This window comes from Electrona antarctica (genome assembly GCF_951216825.1).
Source record: "Electrona antarctica genome assembly, chromosome: 2".
In the NCBI taxonomy this organism is placed as follows: domain Eukaryota; kingdom Metazoa; phylum Chordata; class Actinopteri; order Myctophiformes; family Myctophidae; genus Electrona; species Electrona antarctica.
In genome coordinates, this window is record NC_136807.1 from 36,886,647 (window position 1) to 36,912,052 (window position 25,406).

The window sequence follows — 25,406 nt, forward strand, 5'->3', positions numbered from 1 at the left end:
TGGTCTATTTCATGGAGTCCATGACCTACAGTAGTCAAGTCAATTTGACAGCATTATGGAAAGGTTTTAAAAAACGTGATGTGGAATTTATTTCATGAGCCTGAATAACGCCTGATATAAATAGATCTGAATAATAGAGGATAAATCCTCGTTAAATAATACAAAACACTGATGAGATAATGACACTGGCCCACCAAGTAAGGTAAGGTCCGAGCCGTCCGACCCCCTCGCCAGCGACATAGATCACACATCGATAGGGTTGGCGTACCACCCCCTCCCAAATAGTCGAGTCGAGGGTCCCCAATCTGTCGTTTTCTTTGAAGAGGGCGCCGTTTTCTCCGCAAAATATGGCCATGCTGACGTTCTGTTCTGTGTAATCATGTGATGAAACGCTCTCTCTCTCTCTCGGTCCTTCCCATGAGCGTTGTAGGCTATGCTATGCCCCACCCCGTCTCTTCAACGCTGTCTGTCTCAATATACTATTCCCGGAGAGAAAAAGAAAAGGGGGAAAATAATACCTTGAAGAATTGATGATTCCTATCTTGAACCTTCCACGACCAGCCCGGGAGGAAGCGGCCTTCTTCGCGGTGGAATGTGCTGTTACAACCTGTGTCCTATTTGTGAATGTAAATGCACATGTAGTCACAGCCTGCTGCCATTCGGATTCCAGAGGAATATAAAACTGAGCCTGCTAGCGGGGCTTTACTCGCAAGAAACGTGGGAAAATTCGAAGGATTTTCACATCGCTGTCGTGTTTAGACGGATCGGAACCGACCCAGGAATGAGTGGGGGACTATCGGTGCGCAATTCGGAGCCTTGGTGTTGGTGATGTCAAGAGAGGATACACGTTCGGTAACAAAAAGCGAGGGCAGAGAAGGCCTTTTGGAAGGGGGGAAAGCCAGGAACAGCCATCACAAATAAGGAAGAAAATCGGCAAACGGAATTATTCTGGGAACCATACTAAAAACCACAGGCAAATTAGAGATATTTGGGTTGTTTGATGTATAGAAAGAAGGAGTTGAATGAAGACGGAAGCGACGAAAAATATTACACATGTAGTTGGTTTAAGTGCAAATACTTTTCTTTCTGCTGCCCGTCTTTGCGAGAACAAAAGAGAGACTTCAGGGAAATACGTAGAAAATAGAAGTGTTTATTGTGGAAATGCTTGTTACAAAACGTGCCAAAAAGATACGTGCCATTGTACAGGCGAGTTTTTCTGACATGCCGAGTTTGGGTCCCTGTCACGGGCAACAGTGAGACGCAAGACCCGGGCCGCGCATTGGAGATGCAAAATAGGCTGTTTGTGCTCCCTCCAATTGGAAGCCAAAGAGGTAAAATCCTCTTTTAGCCATTAAATTGTTGATTACAGTTCGTATCGGTATCAAATACTGCATGGGAAGAAGGAAAAAGCCGAACAGAAATTTAGCAAACTGAGAAGGCGGCCTCGGTGTCGTCATCAACAGTATCCTGCCCTTTTTTTCTGACAGCAAGATCTACTGAAAATACGCGTTATGTTCACATAATTTATAACGCGGAGATAGTCTTACGGAACGGACAGTATTTCGATCAAACGACAAACGTAAAACTGTGTAGATGTCGTTGATATTGCTCCCGAATTCGCGGGCCAAACGAGGGATCTAGAATAGTTTTGTTTATTTATTTATTTTTTTCCACGTCCCCCCTCCCCTGGACCCCTTTTTTTCTTGCGGGAAGATGGGTTGTTTGGGCAACAGTAAGACCGAAGACCAGAGAAATGAGGAGAAAGCACAAAGAGAAGCAAACAAAAAGATAGAGAAGCAACTGCAAAAAGACAAACAGATATACAGAGCAACGCACAGGCTACTACTTTTAGGTAAGTTAAGAGTTTTTTTTCTTTTTTTTTTCTTCTTTTCTTTTTTTTACAGGAGGCAAGGCCTCTCACTCTCCACACCACAGCTCCGTTCTCCTGCACTACATTCAGTTGTTACGTGCAACATTTTAACATTGCCAATGCTAAAGGCTACAAGGTGGCACTATCCTGATTTCTGACATGTTGCTGTGAACTGACAGTCAGTCAGCTGCACACCAAAACAAGCTAGAAGACATGGCAAATTCCGGCTAAACAGAAACAACGTTGCGTAATTTTCATTTTGTATAATGTGTTTTCCACATTGCTTTTATTCCACAACACACACACACACACACACACACACACACTCTGATCTCTGTCTTAACCCATTACACATTAAATGTCTATAAGACTCAACGTGTGTGTGTGTGTGTGACACTGTGTGTGTGTGTGTGTGTGTGTGTGTGTGTGTGTGTGTGTGTGTGTGTGTGTGTGTGTGTGTGTGTGTGTGTGTGTGTGTGTAAATGAGACACCGTGGGCCTTAAGAAAGAGTATGATAGTTAAACTTTACCCACTGTCTTCTATTATGGACAATACTGCCCTCGTATTGCCTTGGGTTATCATGCCCAAGAAGTCACAATGTACTTTCTGAAAATCATAATATTTGATTAGAGAAATGCCTGAGACCTGGCCTATTGAATGACAAGCCAGTATTTATGCTTGGCAGGAAGTTGTGATGACTTTAGGAAAGTAGAAGGACAAAACTCGCCTGAAAACAAAAAAGCAAAGATGTCTGCCATAAAGTTAAGCTTTCTGTTATATAATTTGACAGTTTTAACTTTGTCATTCAACTTTGGACCTAGCCATCTGTAATTTGTGATTTTGTATGTTTTGGGGAGATATGTTTGAACAACGAACAATTCCACAACAAGGATGTTCACGAGTAACCTACTAAAATTCCTATACTTTCTAATTCTCAACCGTCTTATCAGTTTAATAACAGTGATGGTCCTCTGTTGACAGTGATGACTGTCAATTGGTGTACTATATAAGTACAATAGTACAATTAATCAAATTTAGACTTTTTTTTAATGGTTAGTAAGTGAGTCCCTTTAGTTAATTGTAGCATTTCACACTTTGGATCCTCTAATATAATTCAGATGTATTGAATATTGAGCTTAGATGATAATGTTTCCAAAATGGATATGTAGAGTTAGGACATAAACAATTTATTAGTGGTTGGTTCCTCACTGAGACAGTGTTGTAGACCCACAGGACTAGAGCACTGCACAAATGTGGGTCACACTAGAGTATGTTCTGATGGGATCACTCACAGACAACTTCAGTAGAAATATAAAGTGTTGTTTAATATACTGGGGCAGTGGGGCCTCACTTCTGTCCCAGTTAAGAACTGGTTAAGAACAACTGGACTAGATGGATGTTCCTTTCAGTTAATTGTTGATAATTTATCTTACGCCTTTTACAAACTATTTATCTCACGACCCATATTGACATAGAAAATTGCCCTTTATTTCTATTTTGTCCATTCTTTGTGTTTCTGGAATTCTCATAATAGATTTCGTGGACAAGCATTAGCCTGGCATGCCCATATGGTCTAAGGCTGCCCATTACATCAACCTGATTCATGGTTTATTAAGTCAAGATCGCTATTTTGCTGTAAACACAGCAAACAAGGCCAATGGCACAGTCATAGCCACTGATGGTAATGGCCAAAAACCAGGAAGTAAGGGTTACAGTTTTCACATTCATGGATTGTACCCCAGTTACATCACTGGGGTAAACATTTAAGACATAAATTTGGCGGCAAGATACACACCTGATATAGGCCTACTATCTGGAGAGCCATTAAAGCTAAAAGCCACACTATGTAGCTAATATTATTAATACATACTGTATGTTATTTATTTATATACCACAATATATATTATTAACTTACAGTGGTTGTATTTGGTCTCCCTGCGCTTCTATTGAGACATTTGTATCGTCTTGTCTGGTGTGACCACTGGTACTGGTGGTACTGCCTGAATGTCAAAATTCAATCTCTCTCCTGAGCAATCTGACATTAGCTCAGTAGTTTAAAAAACAGAAAATCAGCACTTTGCACGGCGACCCAGGTTCGAATCCCGGGGTATGACATTTGACATAATTACGTATGACATTTTTTCCACAATAATCTGAAGACTCACCTCTTCAGACCTCACCCCCTAGCACTTCACTCTCCTGCCACCTCCTGCTCGATTGACGCTAGTGGCTGACCAAGATATGACTACCATGCAGACATACCGTGGTCATTCGTGCTCATGTTTTGTTAGGCTTAGGCTTATTTTTCTAGACTAAGATAAGATAAATTAGATATAACTAGCCCTTACCCGTTGTGAGATATTGCCCCCCCCCCCTTGGCCGCAGGGGGTACTGCGCCCTGGGTGTGTTTTCACACTAATAAATTCATTATTAATCATTAATGTGTAAAATCGAAAAAAGGGCTTCGTTAAGACCTCCATATTATTATGGTCAATGCCTGTGTGAAAAGTGGGAGTGATTGGTGCAGGCAGTGAGGAGATATGGCGGTGTTTCTGACAGACACACACACACACACATTCAGACATTCAGACATTGTCAGAATTATAGTATGATGATGATTATAGTATGATGATGATTAGATATAATTAGATAAATAGACTAAGATAAATTAGATAAGCAACTAATTTAGCATGTTGTTTAATCAGACAATAGGTCAAAATGGTCCTGGTCCTGGTATCCTATAGTTTCTGATTATTATTTTGATAGTATATTGTTTAAACTGATGCTATGGGCTCTTGGTTTACCTGTGTACTATACTGTATCTTTGCATTCTATGCGTATTATTTTATATTTATCTGGATAAGAGCATCTACTAGATTCCTAAATGGTTGACATGAAAGTGTAGCTTTAAAGTGGCTTTATAGTTACTAAACATAGCCTTATAGTCTTTATTATACATTTGTATTTTACCAATGTACTTTTATTGTCTTTTGACAAACACTTTGAACAGTGAAATTGGCTTCAAACAGTAAAAGCGTCAATCATAGCCTTTATAAAAGCTTTGGTATCTCACACTCGTGAACATGTTACTAATTAGATTCCATGACTTTGCTCTTAATATTCTGTGACATATTGTGCCAATTCTATGACCATTCAGGTCAGTGTTTATATCAAAATGGTACGTCTTTCTAGGTGATTAGAGTGTCCTAGTTTTTATTTTTTATTTTATTATCTTTTCTGCATTCTCACAAGATAATCTCTTGTGCAATCAGGAAATATGCTATATATTGGGTTTCATTCAAAGGTGGCCAATACCAGTAGCCAAGCTGGATATGAAACACTGCACTATTTTAAGGACCACTTTTTAACCTATCTTCATATAATTGGTCCTCACTAATGTTCATGATAAAATGGCACAATTCTTTCTACTTGGTCTGTGTCTCATAGGAGGGCTGTGGGCAGTTCAGAAACCTGTCTACCAATGACATCATCAATGGGGAATCCAAGCTACAGTAATATAAATTGCGGGCTTTCTATTCCTGAAAAGTTGCAATGTGATAATGGAAGCCATCGTTATCACGATAAAAAAAATCTAAATATTTCTTTAAACAAAAAAAGAATCTGCCTAACGATGAAGTCACTGGTGGATGGGTTTCTGAAGTGCCCACAGCCCTCCTATGAGACACAGACTGAGTAGGAAAATGTGTGGTATTTTATCATTAACATTAGTGAGGACAAATTATATGAAGATAGGTTGAAAAGTGGTGAAGTGGTCCTTTAAGGACTTACGGTATTTATTTGGCAACTGAAAATCACGTTCTTTCAATGATAGTGGTACTAGTGGATGGAGAGAGAGGAGTTTTGACCAAGCAATGATAATAATTTCGTCCCCAGTCCCCACTCCTTGGGGTGTTTTTTGTCACTGTATATTTCCACATACCGGCATGTGAAATTTGTCCTGCATTTTACTTATCCTAGCGCTTGAGGAACAGTTATATGGGTTAAGTTAGGGCACTTGGAACACATTGCATAGGCCTTGAATCGAACCTGGGACCTTTGGCTTCCTAGGCGGGCTCTAACCATTCAGCTATGGCTGCCCACAAGCAACAGCACCATGGGCGGGATAAAGGGTACGTTGATTTATTATATGTAAAATACCCGAGCGAACCGAGTTAACACTTATGGTGCTGCCTAGGATTTTTTTCAGAATAAAGACGCTATAGTGCCAAGCAGATGAGGGAGATTTTACTCTGAAAACCCCTGCCTTCCATTTCCCCCCCAAAACCGGAAGGTGAAATGTTCCATTACTACATCGCCTGCGTAAAACTGATCTCTCTTTAGAAGCATTACTTAATATTCTAACCGAGATGCATGATGAAGTCAGAAATTAGGACAGAACATCGCCGTTATGATCTATCTGCACGGAGGCAGCGTAGATTCAGAGAAAATAAGTACGTTTGTCGGCCAGTAATCCAGGAAGTGAATGGCTGCACCCACTGGTCTGGGAGTGCTGAGCTGGGAGTGCTGCCTATCACCTATCACCCTTAATGGGGGCACGGTGGCACAGTCGGTAGTGCTGTCGCCTCACAGCTAGAAGGTCAATTTACAATTTAGGCATTTAGCAGACGTTCTTAATCCAGAGCGATTTACAATAAGCAAGAACAAAAAGTATGGCAATACATCACATCCATAAAAGTAGTTATCCTGAAACATGCGTAAGCTAAGAACGTAACAGTGGAATATCTATATAATGAAACTATACATATAAAATATATATACTATAGTAAAGTGCTATGACTACATAAAAAGCAATTCTAGTGCTGTCTACAGTAACATGCTATAAGTCTGTATAAAATGCTATCTAAGTCTACATAAGTTTGCTTGTTTTCCCCGTGTCCCCTAGGGTAGGTACCCTCACAAAAACATGCAGTAATATCTAAATCTCTAAAACTACCTCCCCCTGGACAGCCGGGGCGCCTGATGGAAGGGAAAGGAACTGGTCGGAATAACGTGTTCCTTCCACGCGCTGTGTCCGGCCAGGGAAATTCCCCCCTGTCAGGTAAAAAGAAGCAGCTTGGACTCCTCATGCATAGAAATGAGGTCAGTCCGCTGCCCCCCCCAGGTTGGCAGAGGAAGTGTAGCGCCCAGGATTACATTAGATAATTGGCACTGGGTAAAAAAATTGGGTTGCAAAATCGTGGGATTAAAAAGAAAAAAAGTCCTTAAGACGTGTCCACACGTCCCAGGCACCCCACGGTTTTATTTGATAGGACGTGTGTGGACAATGTAAGTGTTAATCAGTAATACAATAGAGCACCGAAGTCCCGACATCACTCAATAACAAACAAAAGCCCCAAAGTTCTTACCCCCCGCCTGGGTGAGTCACCCAGGCGGATATGTTGATCTAACCCCCCATTCCAAAGCGCCAGCGCTCGCCCACCAGTCTGCTGTCACCCAGGCGGATGCATGTATGCGATGTCGCCCTTTAGTCGCTTCTAGCCCTCAGGCGTCTAAGCTTACTGGTGATATTGAGTTACATTTGAGTTGACAACGTCTATGTTTGGAGAAAGAAAACAAATCTTCACCTATACCATTAGTACTTTTTCACTGTCAGCTGATGCTTCATAAGAATAACATCATCCGGCTGATTTGTTTATTTCTGGAAGGCAGTTCTTCTATAACTATATGATGCAATCTAAGATTGAATACAATAAAATCACACCTGTGTGACATGAGGGGTGCTCTTATCATTAAACATCCATCTCATGAACAACTGAATTTATGTGATTGGTTGGTTCAAATTACGTCATATTTGGCGGACATTTTATGTAATTTCTCCTTTTCATTGTCCATGGCAAATATGAGACGTGTGGGGACAATATTTAGTGGACAGTTGACCTAATTTCTCCTTTCATCGTCAATGGCAAATATTGAGACGTGTGGGGACAAAAGCTGTATATAGGCGCCCCTCAACAATCCAACACAAAAATACGCTGTGAGCCTGTGACCCATGTGGATGGCGCCCTGTCTAACGGCAGTGATGTCGGACTTCTGTGCTCTAGCAGTAACCGATCATTTCTCTATACATCAGAGGCTGAGTTATACTTTTTTATTTTATTATCAAGGGCAAATACAAGGTGCGTTCTGCTGGCTTGGATGGTTTAAAAAGTACATCTGGGCCTCGTGGGCCAGCGAGTCGTTTAAAATGCAGACTTCTGCTGATTATTTAGTGATCTAGGATTGGGTAACTGCAGCGCAACTAGGCAGCAGGCCCTTGGAAATTAAGCCACACTGTGCAATGTGCATGACTGTAGGAAAACCTTCACTGTGCCTTCATTGAATTATTTGTACTGTATATTGTATGAATGAAGCCTTTGCCACAAAACTAAAGAACGGTTTCTATTTACTGTTCAGTGCTCGGATCCAGTCTAAAGCCCGCCTACTATAGGTGATTTCCACACACATACATGCGAACACCGAGACCGATTCCACAGCCGCTCTAGAGGCCAACAGCGTCTACCAGACAACTGGAGATTAGCTTCCCCGCTAGTCGAATCTGGACATCTTTTTCTTTCTTATTTTCAGCTTCAAAGACACGGGTGTAAATATGAAAAACAAAACACACAGATAAACAGATTGAAGAATATTTCATGGTTGGTCAGAGATGTCAGAGATGGAAAATAATCAACGGCGTTAAAACATCATGAGCATAAGTAATACAATAAAAGTCTAGACTCTTGCACACAACAATACATGTCCGACAGTCATGTACATTACATTTTCAAAAAGACAAACAAGATAGCGGATTGGATCTCAGCAGAGGCTATTGTTTCAGTAGGAGCATGAGTGAAGAGGAGACAAAATAATAAATATAATAATATATATGGCAATTGGAGAAAAATGTTTGTTTGAAAGCCTAAAGCCTAAAACAAAGGCCCGCTGTGATTATATTGTATTGTGCTGTGCTTTTTTCTTTGGCAACGTAAACGTATGTTTTCTCATGCCAATAAAGCCGTTTGAATTGAATTGAATTGATTGCTCAGTAGCCTCCCCAATTGTAACATATACATTGGGAGCAAATTAAATGCCCTGTTCAGGTGTCTCAGAATTGTCTAAAAACACACATCAGTCACGTGGAAGTGTTTCAAGACTCGTGGAGGCATTAACCAATAAATCCCCGGCCTCTTTTGTCTGGTACTCAAGACCGTCGGCACATAATTGAAATTATAAAATATTGGGTGGTTGCCACCCCCACTAATAGAATATTAATTTTCCACCACATTCAACGGATATTCGAGATTAGAATATTTATTTCCCAACTCTACTGCACTCCCATGGGTTATTTTCTTGGCGATACATATCCCAAGTCTGAAGTCGATTGGTTGGACGGTTCTCAAGATATGTGGGGGAAGCAGAGACGGACACACACAGATTCTGTACATTTATAGAATAGATTATGGTGGCTTAAGTCGCTCTTGTCTCTTGTCTTCATGCTCTATTCTTGTACTCTGTCTCTGCACTTAACAACTTTGTGGGGGGGGGGGGAGAACATAAGTAATGAGTTGCTTACTGTCTTTTACTTGTCTGTGGACTCATTCAGTAAAAACGAAAACAGACATTGTATCACATCTGAGAGAGGGGGAGAGAGGGACTAAATAACCAGGCAGAAAGTGTAATGGAATAGAAGGATGGAAAAGAGGGACCGACATTTGCTTTGGTGTTGTTTTTGTTTTTACGTTTCAAGCATGATTTATACTGTTTAACGCTGTGAAAATAGCCAAACTAGTGGCCCTTAACTAATGATATACTAAGCGCTACGAGCTTGTAGATCTGCTATTTTTGAAATCTTGAAAATGTGGTGCAAATCTTTCAATATATAACGTTTTTAACTCAAATCTTTGCTTCTGGAGGGTCCCTGGAACAACTTCTTTTCAGATGGTGGTCGGTGGCCAATATTACATATAATTCTGGAAGTCCTTGACACTCATAGTTTGAGTACCACTAACATAGAAACATAGGTTTTTCAGAAAACTGTCATGATTTGTAGAATCTGGTCTCAGTCCTAAATGGGTTAATATCAAAAGTCCCTAAAAAGCCAATCTTAATGATGTATGTACTGTGTGATAACATACGTAGATATTGCTCATTTTTTAAACTTAATCAGCACACTAAAATATGTATTTGAAAACAATTTAGGTTAGAAATAAGCATCGTAGTAATAAACATGCTTCACACTGAGGAGCATGAGTGGCTGGCTACAAACACTAGCCTTCTGCTGCACACACAGCTGCAGTGGACCTGAAGGGATGCAACCCTCTGATTGGTTGAGACGATGTTTCAGACTGAACCTTCATGACAGAAAAAGCCATTTAAGCACAACTTTAAATGGTAAGACCACATTTGTAGAAGTTTGTGTTGTGTAGTTAGTTGCCTTGAAGAAAAAATTAAACGGTATGAGTTTTGGTGATGCTCTACGGTATATTGTCTGAATCAACTTTGTTTGTGTTGGTTTTCGTACTAAAAGAGTGACTTTGAGAGCTGTTTCAGTGTACAATGTAAGGCAATGAAGAGCGTATTTTGAATTATCAATTTCTAATCACTGGAACAATTTATTTTTTCTTGTCCACATTTGGAGTTACATCATGGCAACGTAACTAACAATACACAACCCAAACCTCTACAAAAGTGGTCTTACCCTTTAAGTGCAGTGGTACTTACATGTTGGTGTTTTGAAGAGTTCTCTGCGTATAACTTTTGTGAAAGGTTTTACCAAGACTTCCATCACTGTACCTTAGAGTATATATTAATAGAGACGGCACCCGGAGGAAACCCTGTGGCGAAATGGACATAGTGGCCGAATTTGGTATTGCAGTTTTGACCCAAACACATGAACGCGCTGGTCCATTGACTATCATTGCACACGTTCATGATGACACGTGAACGCTGTTTCATACGTGAACGCGTGCAATGATAGTCAATGGCAGTGCGCTCATGTGTTTGGGTCCAATCCATCCCAGAATGCACTCTGTTCCTACCCGGAAGGAGGAGTGAAATCGCCTCATGCGCTTTTGAGCAAAAGTGGATGGGAGGAGAAATCCGGTGCCGTCTCTATTAATATATATTCTAAGGTGTAGCCCAGTTGGATCTACAGGTATTCTGATTACAGCTTTCTGTGTCCTCTGTCCTCTCTACATGCCAACTATGCCTTTCTGTATCGATCATGTTTCTGTAGTGTTGTATGTAATTGGCATAAATATAGAATGATGGAATACCATCACACAGCATACAGTAAAGTATGTGTACAGACAGCTGGATATATATACACACAGACATGGGTACACTCACCCAGGTGACTTGTCAGAAACAAGGAAAGGTATTGCAGATACCGGCTGTCTTTAGACCGTTGTGTATTATTGAGCTTATCAATGAAGTCGAACTTGGACTATAGTTGTATCGGCAAGTAGGCAACATCTCTGATATTTTTGATGCAGGCATCTTACCTCATCCCAACACACCTTTTGTATGTAGTCTTATTCCCAAGGACTCACTCCTCACATGTGTCTGTTACTGTCCTACAGACACAATCCACGTGAAACGATTTTACATCGCATTGGTGATGTTACAGTAAATTATATGAATGGGGCGGGCAGCATAACCTCAACCAGGAAGTCGAGTAGTTCTGTTCTCATTCTCTCTCTCTCTCTCTCTCTCTCTCTCAGGAGCTGGAGAGTCAGGAAAGAGCACCATAGTCAAACAGATGAGGATTCTGCATGTCAACGGATTCAATGCAGAGTAAGTATGATCAATTTGCAATCAGGTGTGTCTCCCACCGATTAACACCAGTAAGCCTTGCCAAGCCATGTGGCAACCTATGTCTCCTGTTTCTGGTGTGCGTGAGAAACATCCCACAGTCATGATGTACAAGTTCAGTACACCCCTGAACATGATGCCAGTACTGTATGTCGCAGAGATCTACGCCAAATCCCTTCCCCTCCCTGCCTCCCTTGATGCTGAGTGCCAAGCAGGGAGGCATTGGGTCCCATTTTTATAGTCTTTGGTGTGACCCAGAATCAAACCCCAACCTCCCAATCTTAGGGCAGATATTCTAACCACATGGCCACTGAGCAGGTCAATTAATACCAAGAAGGTTGTGTTGAATTTAGGGATTTTGCAATGCTATCTTGGCCTATTTGCACAACCCATACTGGACTGTTACATATAGTCCTGTATCTATCATATCTCCTCTACAGTACTCTTTTGCTCTCTCTCTCTCTCTCTCTCTCTCTCTCTCTCTCTCTCTCTCTCTCTCTCTCTCATCTTCACTCCCTACCTGACACAGTAAAGATGTATTGTATTCAGATTAGAAACTTTTTCATGCTGGTTTGGATGGAATTTGGTAAGAAATTCATGCAGATTTGACTTGGGAGTCGGGACAAGTCAAGTGCTGGGCCAAATAGTATTTGCAAACAGTAACATAAGGTATTAGAAGGTTATTTTAGGTAGGTTTGTCTGCGGCCATTTTCTTCTCTGTTTTAGCCAATACATAGAATTTAAATGTCACCAGACGTATCGATATATAGGCCGAGATCTCATTCAAGGTATTTATCTCCACTTGGTCCAGTGTAACTGCTCAGTGGAAAAAAAGTTTCAACTGGCTCTCAAAATATGTTTGCCATGTTTTAATTTACAGTATCCTTGTGTAGCAAACGACCCCGCCCCAACCAGTGCCACCCATCTCCAGGAAGATTCAAATGTATACCAGGAATTGTACACTCTTACTTAACTGTAGGATGCTACATGCTTTTGTTTAAGCAGGGTTTCCCAACCTGGGGGTCTCTCTGGGCCTGTAGTCCAACATCTTTCCTTAATCTGCAACTGTGCCCATACATAGTTAACTGACATAATTAATAATGGACATATTTTTTATGGCTCGTGGGTGTGGGTATGGGTGGTGTGTCTGTGTCTGTCTGTCTATGCACGTCTTTGTGTCTGCGTCTGTGTGCTTCTTTGTCTGTTTGTGTTTAGTGGATATGATTCAAACGGAAGCATCTTGGTTAGACTAGAACATCGGCACCTAAGGCATACAGCGGCGTGTGACACAGCTCGTGACTTCTGCTTGTGTGTGGAGTGTTTCTTCATTAACCTATTCAGGACGGGGAACCCCTTTTGTTGTTTTTAAGCATTATGTTATACCTTAGCCATTTAAAAATAGCAGATCTACAAGCTCATAGCCCGGCACAGAGTGCCGCACTACAAGCTCGTAGATCTGTTATTTTTGAATAATCGTGAAAATGTGGCGCAAATCTTTGAATAAATATTCTTTCACAGTGAACGTTTTTCACTTAAATATATTAGCTTCTGGAGGGGTCCCTGGAAAACATATTTCTAGATGGGGGGGGGGGGGTCCGCAGCCAAATACAGATAATTCTGGGGGTTCTTGACATGAAAGAAGTTGAGCACCAGCACCACTGACATTTTTTTTTTCAGGAAACTGTTAGGATTTAGAAGCAATTTCTTTTAGAATAGGCCTCAGGTCTAAATGGGTTAACAAGACACACAAATGCATAACTGTATCATCACTTCCAGTTAGATTTGTGTTGTAATTGTTGTTTCTTGTTTACTAAGCTATGCATAATTCCTGCATGTTATACTGTATGTGTAGTAAAATTATTCCTGTGCAATGTATGTTACGATGGGTCCATTGCAAGCGTATGCACGTTTATATGGGAGTGTGTGCTAGTACTGTATGTGTAAGATAGTGTCTGATCCCTTCTTTAGAGGGACAGGTGCTCACAATTCAGAAGGGGCCCAAAAGTTGAACAACATTTTAAAACATCATACACCAAAATAATCTATGCATAACCTGTTGAATTATATATAAAACCTATTCAAAGTCAAGCAGAATGTAATATGGATTTTTGTTAATTATTATGAGTTATTCTAATAATAATAATAATCTGGACTAGTCCTTCCCCATTCGAAGATATGAACACCAAATTAGTAGTGTGGGTGATGCGCTTTAATATATCTCATTATTGATGCATGTATTTTGAGGCAGGTGGTCCGCGGACCCCCAAGTGGTCCGCGAAGCACTGTCTTTGTCTTTCTCTCTCTCGCTAATAAACAGCATTCAATTTGGTGAGGTGAAAAAACGGCTTCTTGAAGCCCTACATAAGCTGTGCAAATTCAGATCAATTTGTTAAGCCAGTAAGGATCAGCAGGGTTATGACAGAAAGACAGACAGACATGTCTTCCTTTTATAGGAAGATGGTAGAGTGTAGTGTCAGGAAATGGGAAGAGTGACATCCAGCAATGGTCATCGTGCTTGGGAATCGAACCCACGACTTGTGTGTGTGCGTGCGTGCGTGAATCAAAAATCAAGGACTTATTTGTCACTAAATTTGAACGTTATAGCTCCCACTGTATGAAACGATACTGAGATGAATCGTGTGTCGATGTTAAGTGCATAAATATTGTGTTGTCATTCTAATGTTTATACGTAAGGGCTCAGACCACACATGGGCATACACACACAGGACTCGGGACCAAGATGCACTGAGAAGGCACACACACAACTTTGTAATGAGTTGACCCATGTGATTTTTAATGACTATCAGGTTGAAAATGTAAACGGGGCCTTCTCGTTCTCCTTCCCAACACAATAAACAAGAGGGTGAATCTGACTGGCCAATGCTGGACCTCTCTCTTTTTCTCTCTCCGTCTCGGTGTCTGGGTCTCTCCTTTTCTCCTTGTCTCTCTCTAGTGGGGGCTATTCTCCGTCCTCCGAGTCACCATGGACCTTTCCTCACCCCCCCCCCCCATATCTTTCTAGAAGGCTCTCTATCTACTGTAGTGTGCTTGCTGTCTCCTTCAGCTTCTCGTAGTTGAAGGTTGTCACACTGAATGTGAATTAGAAAAAGTATTTTAGAGCTGGTGGAGGGGAAAAGAACTGGTCGGAATAACGTGTTCCTTCCACACGCTACGTCCGGCCGGGGAAACTCTCCCCTGTCAGGTGAAAAGAAGCAGCCTGGACTCCTCATGCATAGATGGAAGCATGAGGTCAGTCCGCTGAAAATTGGCAGAGGAAGTGTAGCGCCAAGGATTACATTAGATAATTGACACTGGGTGAAAAATGGGTTGCAAAATCGTGGGATAAAATTTGAGTCAATTTGATCCTAACATTTAAACTGTTAACAGTTGTAGTTCTACAAGCTTGTTTACTAGTAGTGATTGTTTACTAGTAGTGATTGATTGAACATTTTCTTCACAGTTTGGGTACAGTTCAAACGAATACAAAAACTGCTATGAGGATAAAACCAGAAAAAGACTTGTTTACATCGGAGTCCTCCATTTTCCATTCATCAGCCCATTTAAAGACATACAAATATACACTATTATGACATCATCATATATACAGTTAAAGAAAGTAAAAATCACACTTCCGGATTGAAACAGGGCAGCAAGGTGCATGACGAACCCTCTTAACCAGCACACCATTCATGCTGTTGCTGATTCATATTGTAATCTGGGGACTAAACACTTTTCTTGAAACACGTTTTAAACATTCAGACAGTTAATTAGGTGGATTTTGTTTTTAGACTGGTTCTTGTCTAGTCCGACTCCGTAGTTAACCCATTTTGAGCGGGAACCCCTTTTGGTGTTACATACATTATGTTATAATTTAGCTATTGAAAAATAGCAGATCTACAAGCTTGTAGGTCTGCTATTTTTGAATTTTAAAATGTTGACGTCAGGCCTGAATGGGTTAACACGGTAAATATGAAAATCATAGAAATATTATCCATTGTGTTGAAATCTCATATTTGTGCATTTATCAGTACATTATTGTTGGTCTGATTGCTGAGACATAGTATATCTGTGAAAGACCAGCATTGACCAACGTGTGTGTGTGTGTGTGTGTGTGTGTGTGTGTGTGTGTGTGTGTGTGTTCAGCTGTCTAGCTCTATTGTGTGTTAAAAAATCACACCCGTGTGAAGTGAGTGGTGCAACTCCGTGTGGGGGTTCCCGGGGGGGGGGGGGGGGGGGGGGGGGGGACCCAGACCCACAGGAGCCGCCCCGCGTCCGCAACGGTTGAGAAATGACAGAGTTACTGTGTGCCGGTCCCTCTACTGTACCCTCTACTGTACTGTACTGTCACTGTACTGTACTGGCACACCTGTACAGTTAATATGTGCGTTTGTGTGTGTGTGTTAGGTTGCGCACAGGTGGTGAAAAACAACCATGCTGAGTGTTTTCGTGCTCATACCCACCCACCCAGCCAGCCACCCACCCACCCACCCAGCCAGCCAGCCAGCCACCCACCCAGCCAGCCAGCCAGCCACCCACCCACCCACACACATAACTCTGTAAGGGAGTGGTTGCACCACTCAAAAAATAGGACGGGGCATTCTTGTTTTTACATAAATGCTGACCAGCAGTATAGTTTACTGCAGTGTTTCCGAGTCGGTTCTAAAGATTCTAATGCACTTTATATATTAATTAACAATTTAATCACAACAAGACCATAGTTTACTAGAGGAATACTGTTATTTAATACAGTGTGTTCTTTCTTCATCGACATGACAAACTTCAGGTTGACCAGACAGTGGCCTTGTGGTTAGAGTGTCCGCCCTGAAACTGGGAGGTCGGGGTTCGATCCCCGGCCAGGTCATACCAAAGACTGTAAAAAATGGGACCCAATGCCTCCCTGCTTGGCACTCTGCATCAAAGGGTTGGATTGGGGGTCAAATCTACTAATCAAATGATTCCCGAGCGCGGCGCACGCTGCAGCTCACCGCTCCTTGGCTGCGGCTCAACCGCTCCAAGAGATGGGTCAAATGCGGAGAACAAATTTCACTGCGGTAACGGTGTGACAAATCGTATGACTTTGACTTTGACTTTGAAATCACTCAGTCAAAAAAAAAAAACTACTGGTCTAGGGCGGCTGTGGCTCAGGAGGTAGAGCAGGTCGTCCAATGATCCATGGGTCGGCGGTTCGAATCCAGGCTCTTCCTGTCTACATGTCGAAATGTCTTTGGGCAAGACACTGAACCCCACATTGCCTCCAGTGGTTGCCACCATTGGTGTGTGAATGTGGGAACTCCTGGGAAGTGAGGACGATGGCGTCGACTGTTCGCCGCTTCACCTCCCAATGTATGAATGAATGAACCATTGTAAGCGCTTTGAGTAGGCACGTAGTGCATAGAAAAGCGCTATAAAAATGCAATTCGTTATTATTATAGGTGTTGCATAAGAACATTATGAAAATCCCATTTTCATCACTTTTACAAAACCTTTAAACAGTGAGTGATGGCCTATCCTCAGCTCAATGTAAAATGATATATTAACTGCTATTACTTTAGAAATGTTTCTGCCACAAATATACCAAATATGTTGTATAAACACCTATCATTTAGTTGAGAGATCATTTTCTGCACATGGCATGTCGGTGAAGGTCTGCTTATACTTCCCAAATCAAAAGCAAATTCTGTGTAATGTGCTGTATTTGACTCTCACGTGCCATCAATCAACACATGGATGGAACTCACTTCTCGTACAAAAACGGAAACCGTAAAGTCCATTATAAGATGAGGTAAAAGCCAAATGTGTCAATTTGGCCATTTTATTGGACAAAAAGCAGCGAAGAGAAGTAGACTATTACAAAATAAAATAAAACATCTCAGCACTTTAAACATGAGATAAACGACTGTATCTCCTAACTCTATATACGTAGCTCTCCTAAGCAATACTTCTTTAGAATAGGATATGATACAATCTAAAGCTTATCATCCACACGTGGAAATTTGCCTATTTGTGGTTGCTGTAACATTGCAGCTGGCAGTTTAGCAAGAGTGTAAAATATAATAAAGTCTCTGATACACTGTAAAATTGGGAGTGTTAAGTAAAGTTTTAACCCATTTAGACTTGAGGACGATTCCAAAAAATGTCTTCTAAATCATGATTTTCTGAAAAACCTTATGTTTCTATGTCCGTGGTTCTCAAACATTTTCATGTCAAGGACCCCCAAAAATATATGTTATTGGCCGCAGACCCCCATGATGCCCATCTGAAAATACGTTGTTCCAGGGACCCCCCAGAAGCAAAGATTTGAGTTTAAAACTTTTGCTATTCAAAGATTTGCACACATTTTCAGTTTCTTTAAAAAAATAGCAGATTTACAAGCTTGTAGCACGGCACTCGGTGCCACGCTATCAGCTTGTAGATATGCTATTTTTCAATGGCTAAAGTATACCATGAGGCTTAAAACATGCAAAAGGGGTTCCCGTCCTGAATGGGTTAAGCAAATGGAACCATACAAATGTATGGTATGTACTAGAAGGTCCAGTGCTCTGACCACAGAATTTAATCATAGAAAAGTATTGGTACTATTTTTACCAGCTTTGATAACAACTTGGCTGGAATTGTTATCACCTTGTAATAATAATAATAATTATTATTATTATTTATATAGTGCTTTTCTAAGTACTCAAAGTTGCTATTCATTGGGGGGAAGAAGAAAGAAGTTAGAGTTGTGTACCGGTTTTAAGGCCCCCCCTCCCCGTAAACCTTCTGCTGGTTTGTGACTGAGTTGTGAGGGTGCATTTTACCGGTAATTGAACCTAGAGATCGTATGCTAAAAAGAATCAAGCGTCTTTATGGCAGTGGAAGCGGAACCTAATGCAAATGCAAAATCACCTTTATTTAGTATCTTATCTGTGTTAAGCTTCTTATGTTTTGCTCGGTGTGTTCCAAAATACACAGAACTTTGTATGCAATGTGTGCATCTGTACATGTCTTGGCCATTAAAACTGTTTGTGCTTTGGTACTGATTCAATTCAACCCTGGTTCCCAGGAGACCCATTGTTGTACTGATGGTTTTGTATCCTACCGGGAAGTTAATTGCATTCACCTGGCCTACTGGGTCCCTAATTAGACAGCTAAGATGACATGGGTGGTGAATACAATCTTCTCCCTGGTGGGATGTGAAACGATGCGCTTGTTGAATAACCTGATTGTCGGTTTCTAATGATAGTGGCGTAAAGAGAGAGCGGAATCCCAAAATATTTGATCGTCACTTCGCTCAATCATTTCCCAGAAGTCCTCTGGTGGGCTATTTGAATGCATTATACAGAAAGACAGAACTCTGTTCAACTGTGATTTTTGGTGATTAGAAGTCATTAAATGCATTTATGACGGAGCTGTTGTCACCACTCTGGTTCTGCTGTATTAATGCCATATTGTGTGAACGTCTCTGAGCATCTGTTTGTGTCTCTTTGTCAGGGAGAAGAAGCAAAAAATTCACGACATCAAGAATAATATTAAAGAGGCCATAGAGGTGAGTGACTGGCAACTAGATCAAATTCAAAAAGTTGAATTATGTAAATGTTGTTGACTAAGACTAAGGTTTTTGATATTTAGTCGACTAAGACTAAACCATTTCAGTAGACTAAAGGACTAAGACTAAATGGTGTCTTAATCAAAAGACTAAGACTAAATATCTTCTGGCTAAATTAACATTGCATTAAGACTTAACGGCCAAGCTACACCATGCTTTTCGTGCGCGTTTATGCGCACACGCAAGCCCCATGTACGCGCACTTAAAATAGGACTGGACCTAAAAGCACGTGTGTGCGTAAACACGCACAAAATCGCCCGGTGTAGCTTGGCCGTAAGACTAAAAGACTTTTGATGGAGGTGGAGACTAGATGAATTTTTCTGCCCGACGATGTGCTTGTGTGTGTCTCTTATATGAATGTATGTGTGTGTGCGTGTGTGTTCTTGCGCGTGTGCGTGTGTTGATCAGACCATCATTACGGCTATGAGTACACTCACCCCACCAGTGCAGTTGGCCTGCCCTGACAACCAGTATCGGATTGAATATGTCCTCAACCTTGTCAACCAGAAAGACTTTGAGTTCCCATCGGTGAGTACAGTAGCACACACACACACACACACACACACACACACACACACACACACACACACACACACACACAGTGACACACTAGCAGTAGTATTACCAGAAAATATGTGATAACACGCTCAAGTATAATGTAGTAATAACACATAAGTAATAATACTTAATAGCAGCAACAAATCATGGTATTAGCAATAGTAACAGTAGTAGTGATATCAACATTTAGTAGTAACAGTAGTTGAAGTAGTGATAGTAAGATGTAACAATAGTAGTACAATACTGTACAAAAGTACAGTAGCAGTAAAAATAGCAGCATTGTAGTGGTAGTAAAAGTAATACTTTTTTATTGAGACATTTTATTTCATGTCCTTCCCCATCTCATTCTCCCAGTCACCTAAATTATCTAAATGATAGTAGTCGACGTAGCAGGCTGCAGCAGTAGGTTTGTCAGCAGAAAGTCCCATCGTCCCAGGTCTTAACCCCATGACAATGGTAGAGTTGAGGTTTGTCAGCAGAAAGTCCCATCGTCCCAGGTCTTAACCCCATGACAATGGTAGAGGCATACTAATGACCTGCTATACTCTGGCTCTAGGGTTAGGCTGAGGGATTTATTTGGCTCCCTGTGGAGTGTTCTCATTAATCTAATAATTGACTTAATAAACTATGAGGTTGGAGTGCCTCTGTTCATTTACAGTTACCGCTTTGGCTGCTTGAATTCTCACTTTGTTCACTCATTTCCAACACAGAAGTTGTTTATAGTATACAGTGGAAGGTGTTTCTCTCTTAATAAGTAATGTTTTGCTTTTTACTTTTTTTTTTATATAATATTTTGCTGAAAGTGAGCTAAACTCAACCCTGTCCAGTCTTAATTCTAATATTTTATCCATTTGAGAAAAGTCACATTTTGCACATTGTGCTGTTCTAAGAAAGACCAATTCATATATATATATATTTTTTTTACATTAACTCTGGTCCTGGTAAAGAGTGGGACATTTCCAGTCCACTCCTCATATGCATTTTTAGCTAGAGGGACAGTAGCAACGCTGAGAGGCAGCCAGGGTGTCCCACCACCCCCAATTATTATGTGAGAGTGTCTAGAGGGACAGTAGCAACGCTGAGAGGCAGCCAGGGTGTCCCACCCCCAGTAGCAACGCTGAGAGGCAGCCAGGGTGTCCCACCCCCAGTAGCAACGCTGAGAGTCAGCCAGGGTGTCCCACCCCCAGTAGCAACGCTGAGGCAGCCAGGGTGTCCCACCCCCAGTAGCAACGCTGAGAGGTAGCCAGGGTGTCCCACCCCCAGTAGCAACGCTGAGAGGCAGCCAGGGTGTCCCACCCCCAGTAGCAACGCTGAGAGGCAGCCAGGGTGTCCCACCCCCAGTAGCAACGCTGAGAGGTAGCCAGGGTGTCCCACCCCCAGTAGCAACGCTGAGAGGTAGCCAGGGTGTCCCACCCCCAGTAGCAACGCTGAGAGGTAGCCAGGGTGTCCCACCCCCAGTAGCAACGCTGAGAGGTAGCCAGGGTGTCCCACCCCCAGTAGCAACGCTGAGAGGTAGCCAGGGTGTCCCACCCCCAGTAGCAACGCTGAGAGGTAGCCAGGGTGTCCCCCCAGTAGCAACGCTGAGAGGTAGCCAGGGTGTCCCACCCCCAGTAGCAACGCTGAGAGGTAGCCAGGGTGTCCCACCCCCAGTAGCAACGCTGAGAGGCAGCCAGGGTGTCCCACCCCCAGTAGCAACGCTGAGAGGTAGCCAGGGTGTCCCACCCCCAGTAGCAACGCTGAGAGGCAGCCAGGGTGTCCCACCCCCAGTAGCAACGCTGAGAGGTAGCCAGGGTGTCCCACCCCCAGTAGCAACGCTGAGAGGCAGCCAGGGTGTCCCACCACCCCCAATTATTATGTGAGAGTGTCCCGCCAGTTCCGGGCGGCTGGCGTAGTGGTCTGGGCACCTAGGCTGCTAATTCACATATAGCTAAGCCCTGCCCCCTCTCCCACTTAGACACTCCCACTCAGACTCTTTCCAGCAGTATCATGGATTTTACACATTAAATACTGGTTCATTTTTGGAACCAGACCTGTCGACAAGGCCTGCCATATGCACTGGAAAAATATGTGCCTGACATTTATTTTTTTAAAACAATGTTTTATCATATAGGAAAACCATTGGTGGAGAAGTTTGTCTAACCCATGTTATGCTTAGCTGTGATTGGACCATAGCGGTTTGGGGAGGGGCTTAGCTATAGGTCAATTCAGCAGCATGTTTGATTGATTGATTGATTGAAGAATTTATTAACAGTTTGCAGAATTACAGTACATTTCAAGCACAAACTCAATACAAAGGCTGTTAACTGTGAGTGGACGACCCAATTAAGCATTACACTTGTTTCCAACAGGGTCCACCATGTTCAAATCATCAAAACATTTAGAGACGTACAAATAGACACTTCTATAGACAGAACAGGAATTCATCAAAATTCATCAGGAATTCAATCAAAATCAAAATCAAAATGTCACGGTTTCGAGTCCCAATGCTGACAACCTTTGCTGCATGTCTCCCTATTTCCTGTCAGACTACGGTTCATCTATCAATGAATACAGGCAGTCGGTGCCGCCGTGCTATGAGCTTGTAGATCTGCTATTTTTCAATAGCTAAAGTATAACACAATGCTTTAAAACACCAAAAGGGGTTCCCGTCCTGAATGGGCTAGGCAAGCAGAAGATAATGCAAGGGTATGTGATGATATAGAGGCAAGCACGTATGTATGCATTGTCTGTGATCGTGTTTTACACTATAAGCTCAATGAGCATCTTCATTCATTTATTTATATACATCATGACATGCTGCTGACACCGCAGCTTTTTTACAGTACAGCGAGCAAAGCATCCAGCAGTCTTGCTCAAGACACATATCTGTGGTGAGCATCAAACCTGTGTCTTTTCACCAACGCCAAGTCTCCCTGCTGCCCGAGAACATTCCACATATGCCTAGTTGTTGGGAAACCATTTACTGGTTTATTTGGCTGCATTTGTTTGTTTGGTCGACTTGTTTGTCAAATGCAAAGGCCCCCGTTGTAAATCAGCAGGATGGAGAATTGGGTTTTTTGTCCTTTTTGCTAGGAAAAGGAAGCTGTGTGTGTGTGTGTGTGTGTGTGTGTGTGTGTGTGTGTGTGTGTGTGTGTGTGTGTGTGTGTGTGTGTGTGTGTGTGTGTGTGTGTGTGTGTGTGTGTGTGTGTGTGTGTGTGTGTGTGTGTGTGTGTGTGTGTGTGTGTGTGTGTGTGTGTGTGTGTGTGTGTGTGTGTGTGTGTGTGTGTGTGTGTGTGTGTGTGTGTGTGTGTGTGTGTGTCCTCACTTCCAGTCAGATCATCATGTGTAACATTATTGTCAACATTATTGACAATTATGTGGTTTCCTTTTTTTGTTGACCAAGCTATGTATCTCATTCATATTCTACATACTTTGTATGTCATAAATCAGTGTACAGAGAGGGAATGAGAGAGCGGGTGAGAGTGTAACACTGAAATGCAAATAGATATATCCACTCTGAAACCAGGAAGTATCTTGCGTTTAGCCTGGATTAGGTCCTGTGCATGGCCATTAACTACCACAAGTTCCTGTTGCTTAACTGAAACAGGTAATAGACACTCATGGTGAGACAATAGCCTACTACACACTTTTTTTTATTTCAGTAATCCATGAATTGTTACAGGACAACTGACTTGAACCAGAAATGGGAAGAGCAAAAAACAGTCAACACTATGAACTGTTCATAGACTGTATCGCTCTCGGACTCCGTAGAATATAGTAATTTATTATATCAGGACTGATTATTATTATGATTAATAATTCTTATGACACCTACCAGCAAATTCACCAGGGATTACCTTTTAAGCCATTCTGAGCCATACTCATCATCCCCCATCTGCTCGCTTGTTGTATAAATCACCCTAGATGCGATTATGAGCAAAATTAGTCATATTTTGGTGTTAAGCGTACAAATGATGTGCAGCTCAGTTGGTTTAAAGTGAGCTGTTCCAGTGAGTTTCCTCTGCCCTACTGGTATGCGTCTCTGTCTCCCTCCACCACTATTTACCTTCTCAGACATGTACACAGGCCCCGACCAGGCACAACGCACACTGCATGTGGTGTCAACAGAGCTGCAGTACTAGTAGGCCACTAGGCCCTCAGACGCATTTTACGGACGACAGACAAACTCCATATGCTGCTTTCTTATAATCAGAAGGGAATTTGCTATGACAAATTATGTCTGCATACTGTATACACTATTATTTGTATTGTGCACCTTGAAGGCTTCGACGGTGCTGCATAGTCAACGGTTAGAATAAAGGAACTAGAGTGCTAAGCAGATGAGGCAGATTTTCCTCTGAAAAGCCCCGCCTTCCATTTCACCCCAAAACCGGGACGAGAAATCTTCCATTACTACCTTGCGCTAATAAGTCTGATCTCTCTTTAGAAGTGTTAATATTCATCGCCGTTCTGATCAAAACCACGGACAGCGCCGTAGATTCAGAGTAAATATGGAAGGACCGTAAACCAGGAAGTGAATGGCTGCGTGCGCGGAAAAACAGCTCCGGGGCGACGAGCAAGGCGTTGGCCTAGAAACGGCCTGCTGTCAAAAAAAATGACCTAAAGATGTGTCCACACGTCCTGGGCCTCCTACGGGTGTAATTATGAAGACGTGGACACGCCCTGGACATAAGTGTTAATATGTGCACAAAAATATTTTGCAGGCATGCACTGCACTGGTATAGCTCACAGCCTCACACATACACATTCACACATACACATTCCCTGCTTTTTCTTTTTACTCCTTTGATGTGGCTAATGTACTGTAAGTCACTGTCATTGAAGTAAGCAGCAGTCACAAATATTTATACCTAAATGTTATACACCTTCTCGGCCACCTCTCTCTCTCTGTATGCCTCTATTGCTAGCTTACCCACACCCATGCTTTCTTCCCTATGTACCTCTCTTTCACTCATCTCACTACCTCTCTCCGTCCCTCCTTCCCAGGAGTTCTATGACCATGCGAAGACACTGTGGCAGGATGAGGGGGTCAAGGCTTGCTATGAGAGGTCCAATGAGTACCAGCTCATCGACTGTGCGCAGTAGTAAGTAACCCTCATAGCTGCATGACATCTACACCCGCAAGACGTCTTGTGGAAGTTCCTTCCTTTTTAGTCAGGTGGACAGATCTAGCTCATTAGCACGCTGGGCAAGACCTTACGTTGTTGATTGTCTAAACTCTAAACGGAAGTGCTGGAATTTGGCGGAAGGGGAAAAATGACATCTTCCAGGAGAAGTTCAAATGCTGGAAGCCCCGCTTCCCGGGTGCAGTACTTAGTTTAGACAGTTTTTGGTTTAGACTAGTCATTGGTTAGACCAGTCATTAGTCCTACAACTACAACCTATCTCAAACCCTCACCCTAACCCTAACCTCCCACGGAGCAGCACACCTAAACCTAACCTTCCCGCTAGACACTCTCTGCCTTAGGTCGTGACCAGGCTTTTGTCTTCACAGATGAGTAAGGCTGGGGACCAAGGCTAGCTCATTAGGCAGTGAACTCCATTCCCCAGGGAGTCACATATTTTCTAGGGTGTCCTAATGCC

General features: G+C 42.2%; 1 protein-coding gene across 1 annotated transcript in view; it reads left to right on the plus strand.

Annotated features, from left to right (window-relative positions):
* Positions 1–345: 345 nt before the first annotated feature.
* LOC306915138 (guanine nucleotide-binding protein G(s) subunit alpha) overlaps positions 346–25,406 on the plus strand; it is a 48,119-nt gene continuing 23,058 nt past the window's right edge. Inside the window, exons 1-5 of the mRNA XM_079492387.1 lie at positions 346–1,852; positions 11,590–11,662; positions 19,151–19,205; positions 19,674–19,793; positions 24,810–24,907. Of these exons, the coding sequence (XP_079348513.1) occupies positions 1,714–1,852; positions 11,590–11,662; positions 19,151–19,205; positions 19,674–19,793; positions 24,810–24,907 (485 nt within the window). The 5' untranslated portion in view covers positions 346–1,713. The remainder of the gene's footprint in view (positions 1,853–11,589; positions 11,663–19,150; positions 19,206–19,673; positions 19,794–24,809; positions 24,908–25,406) is intronic.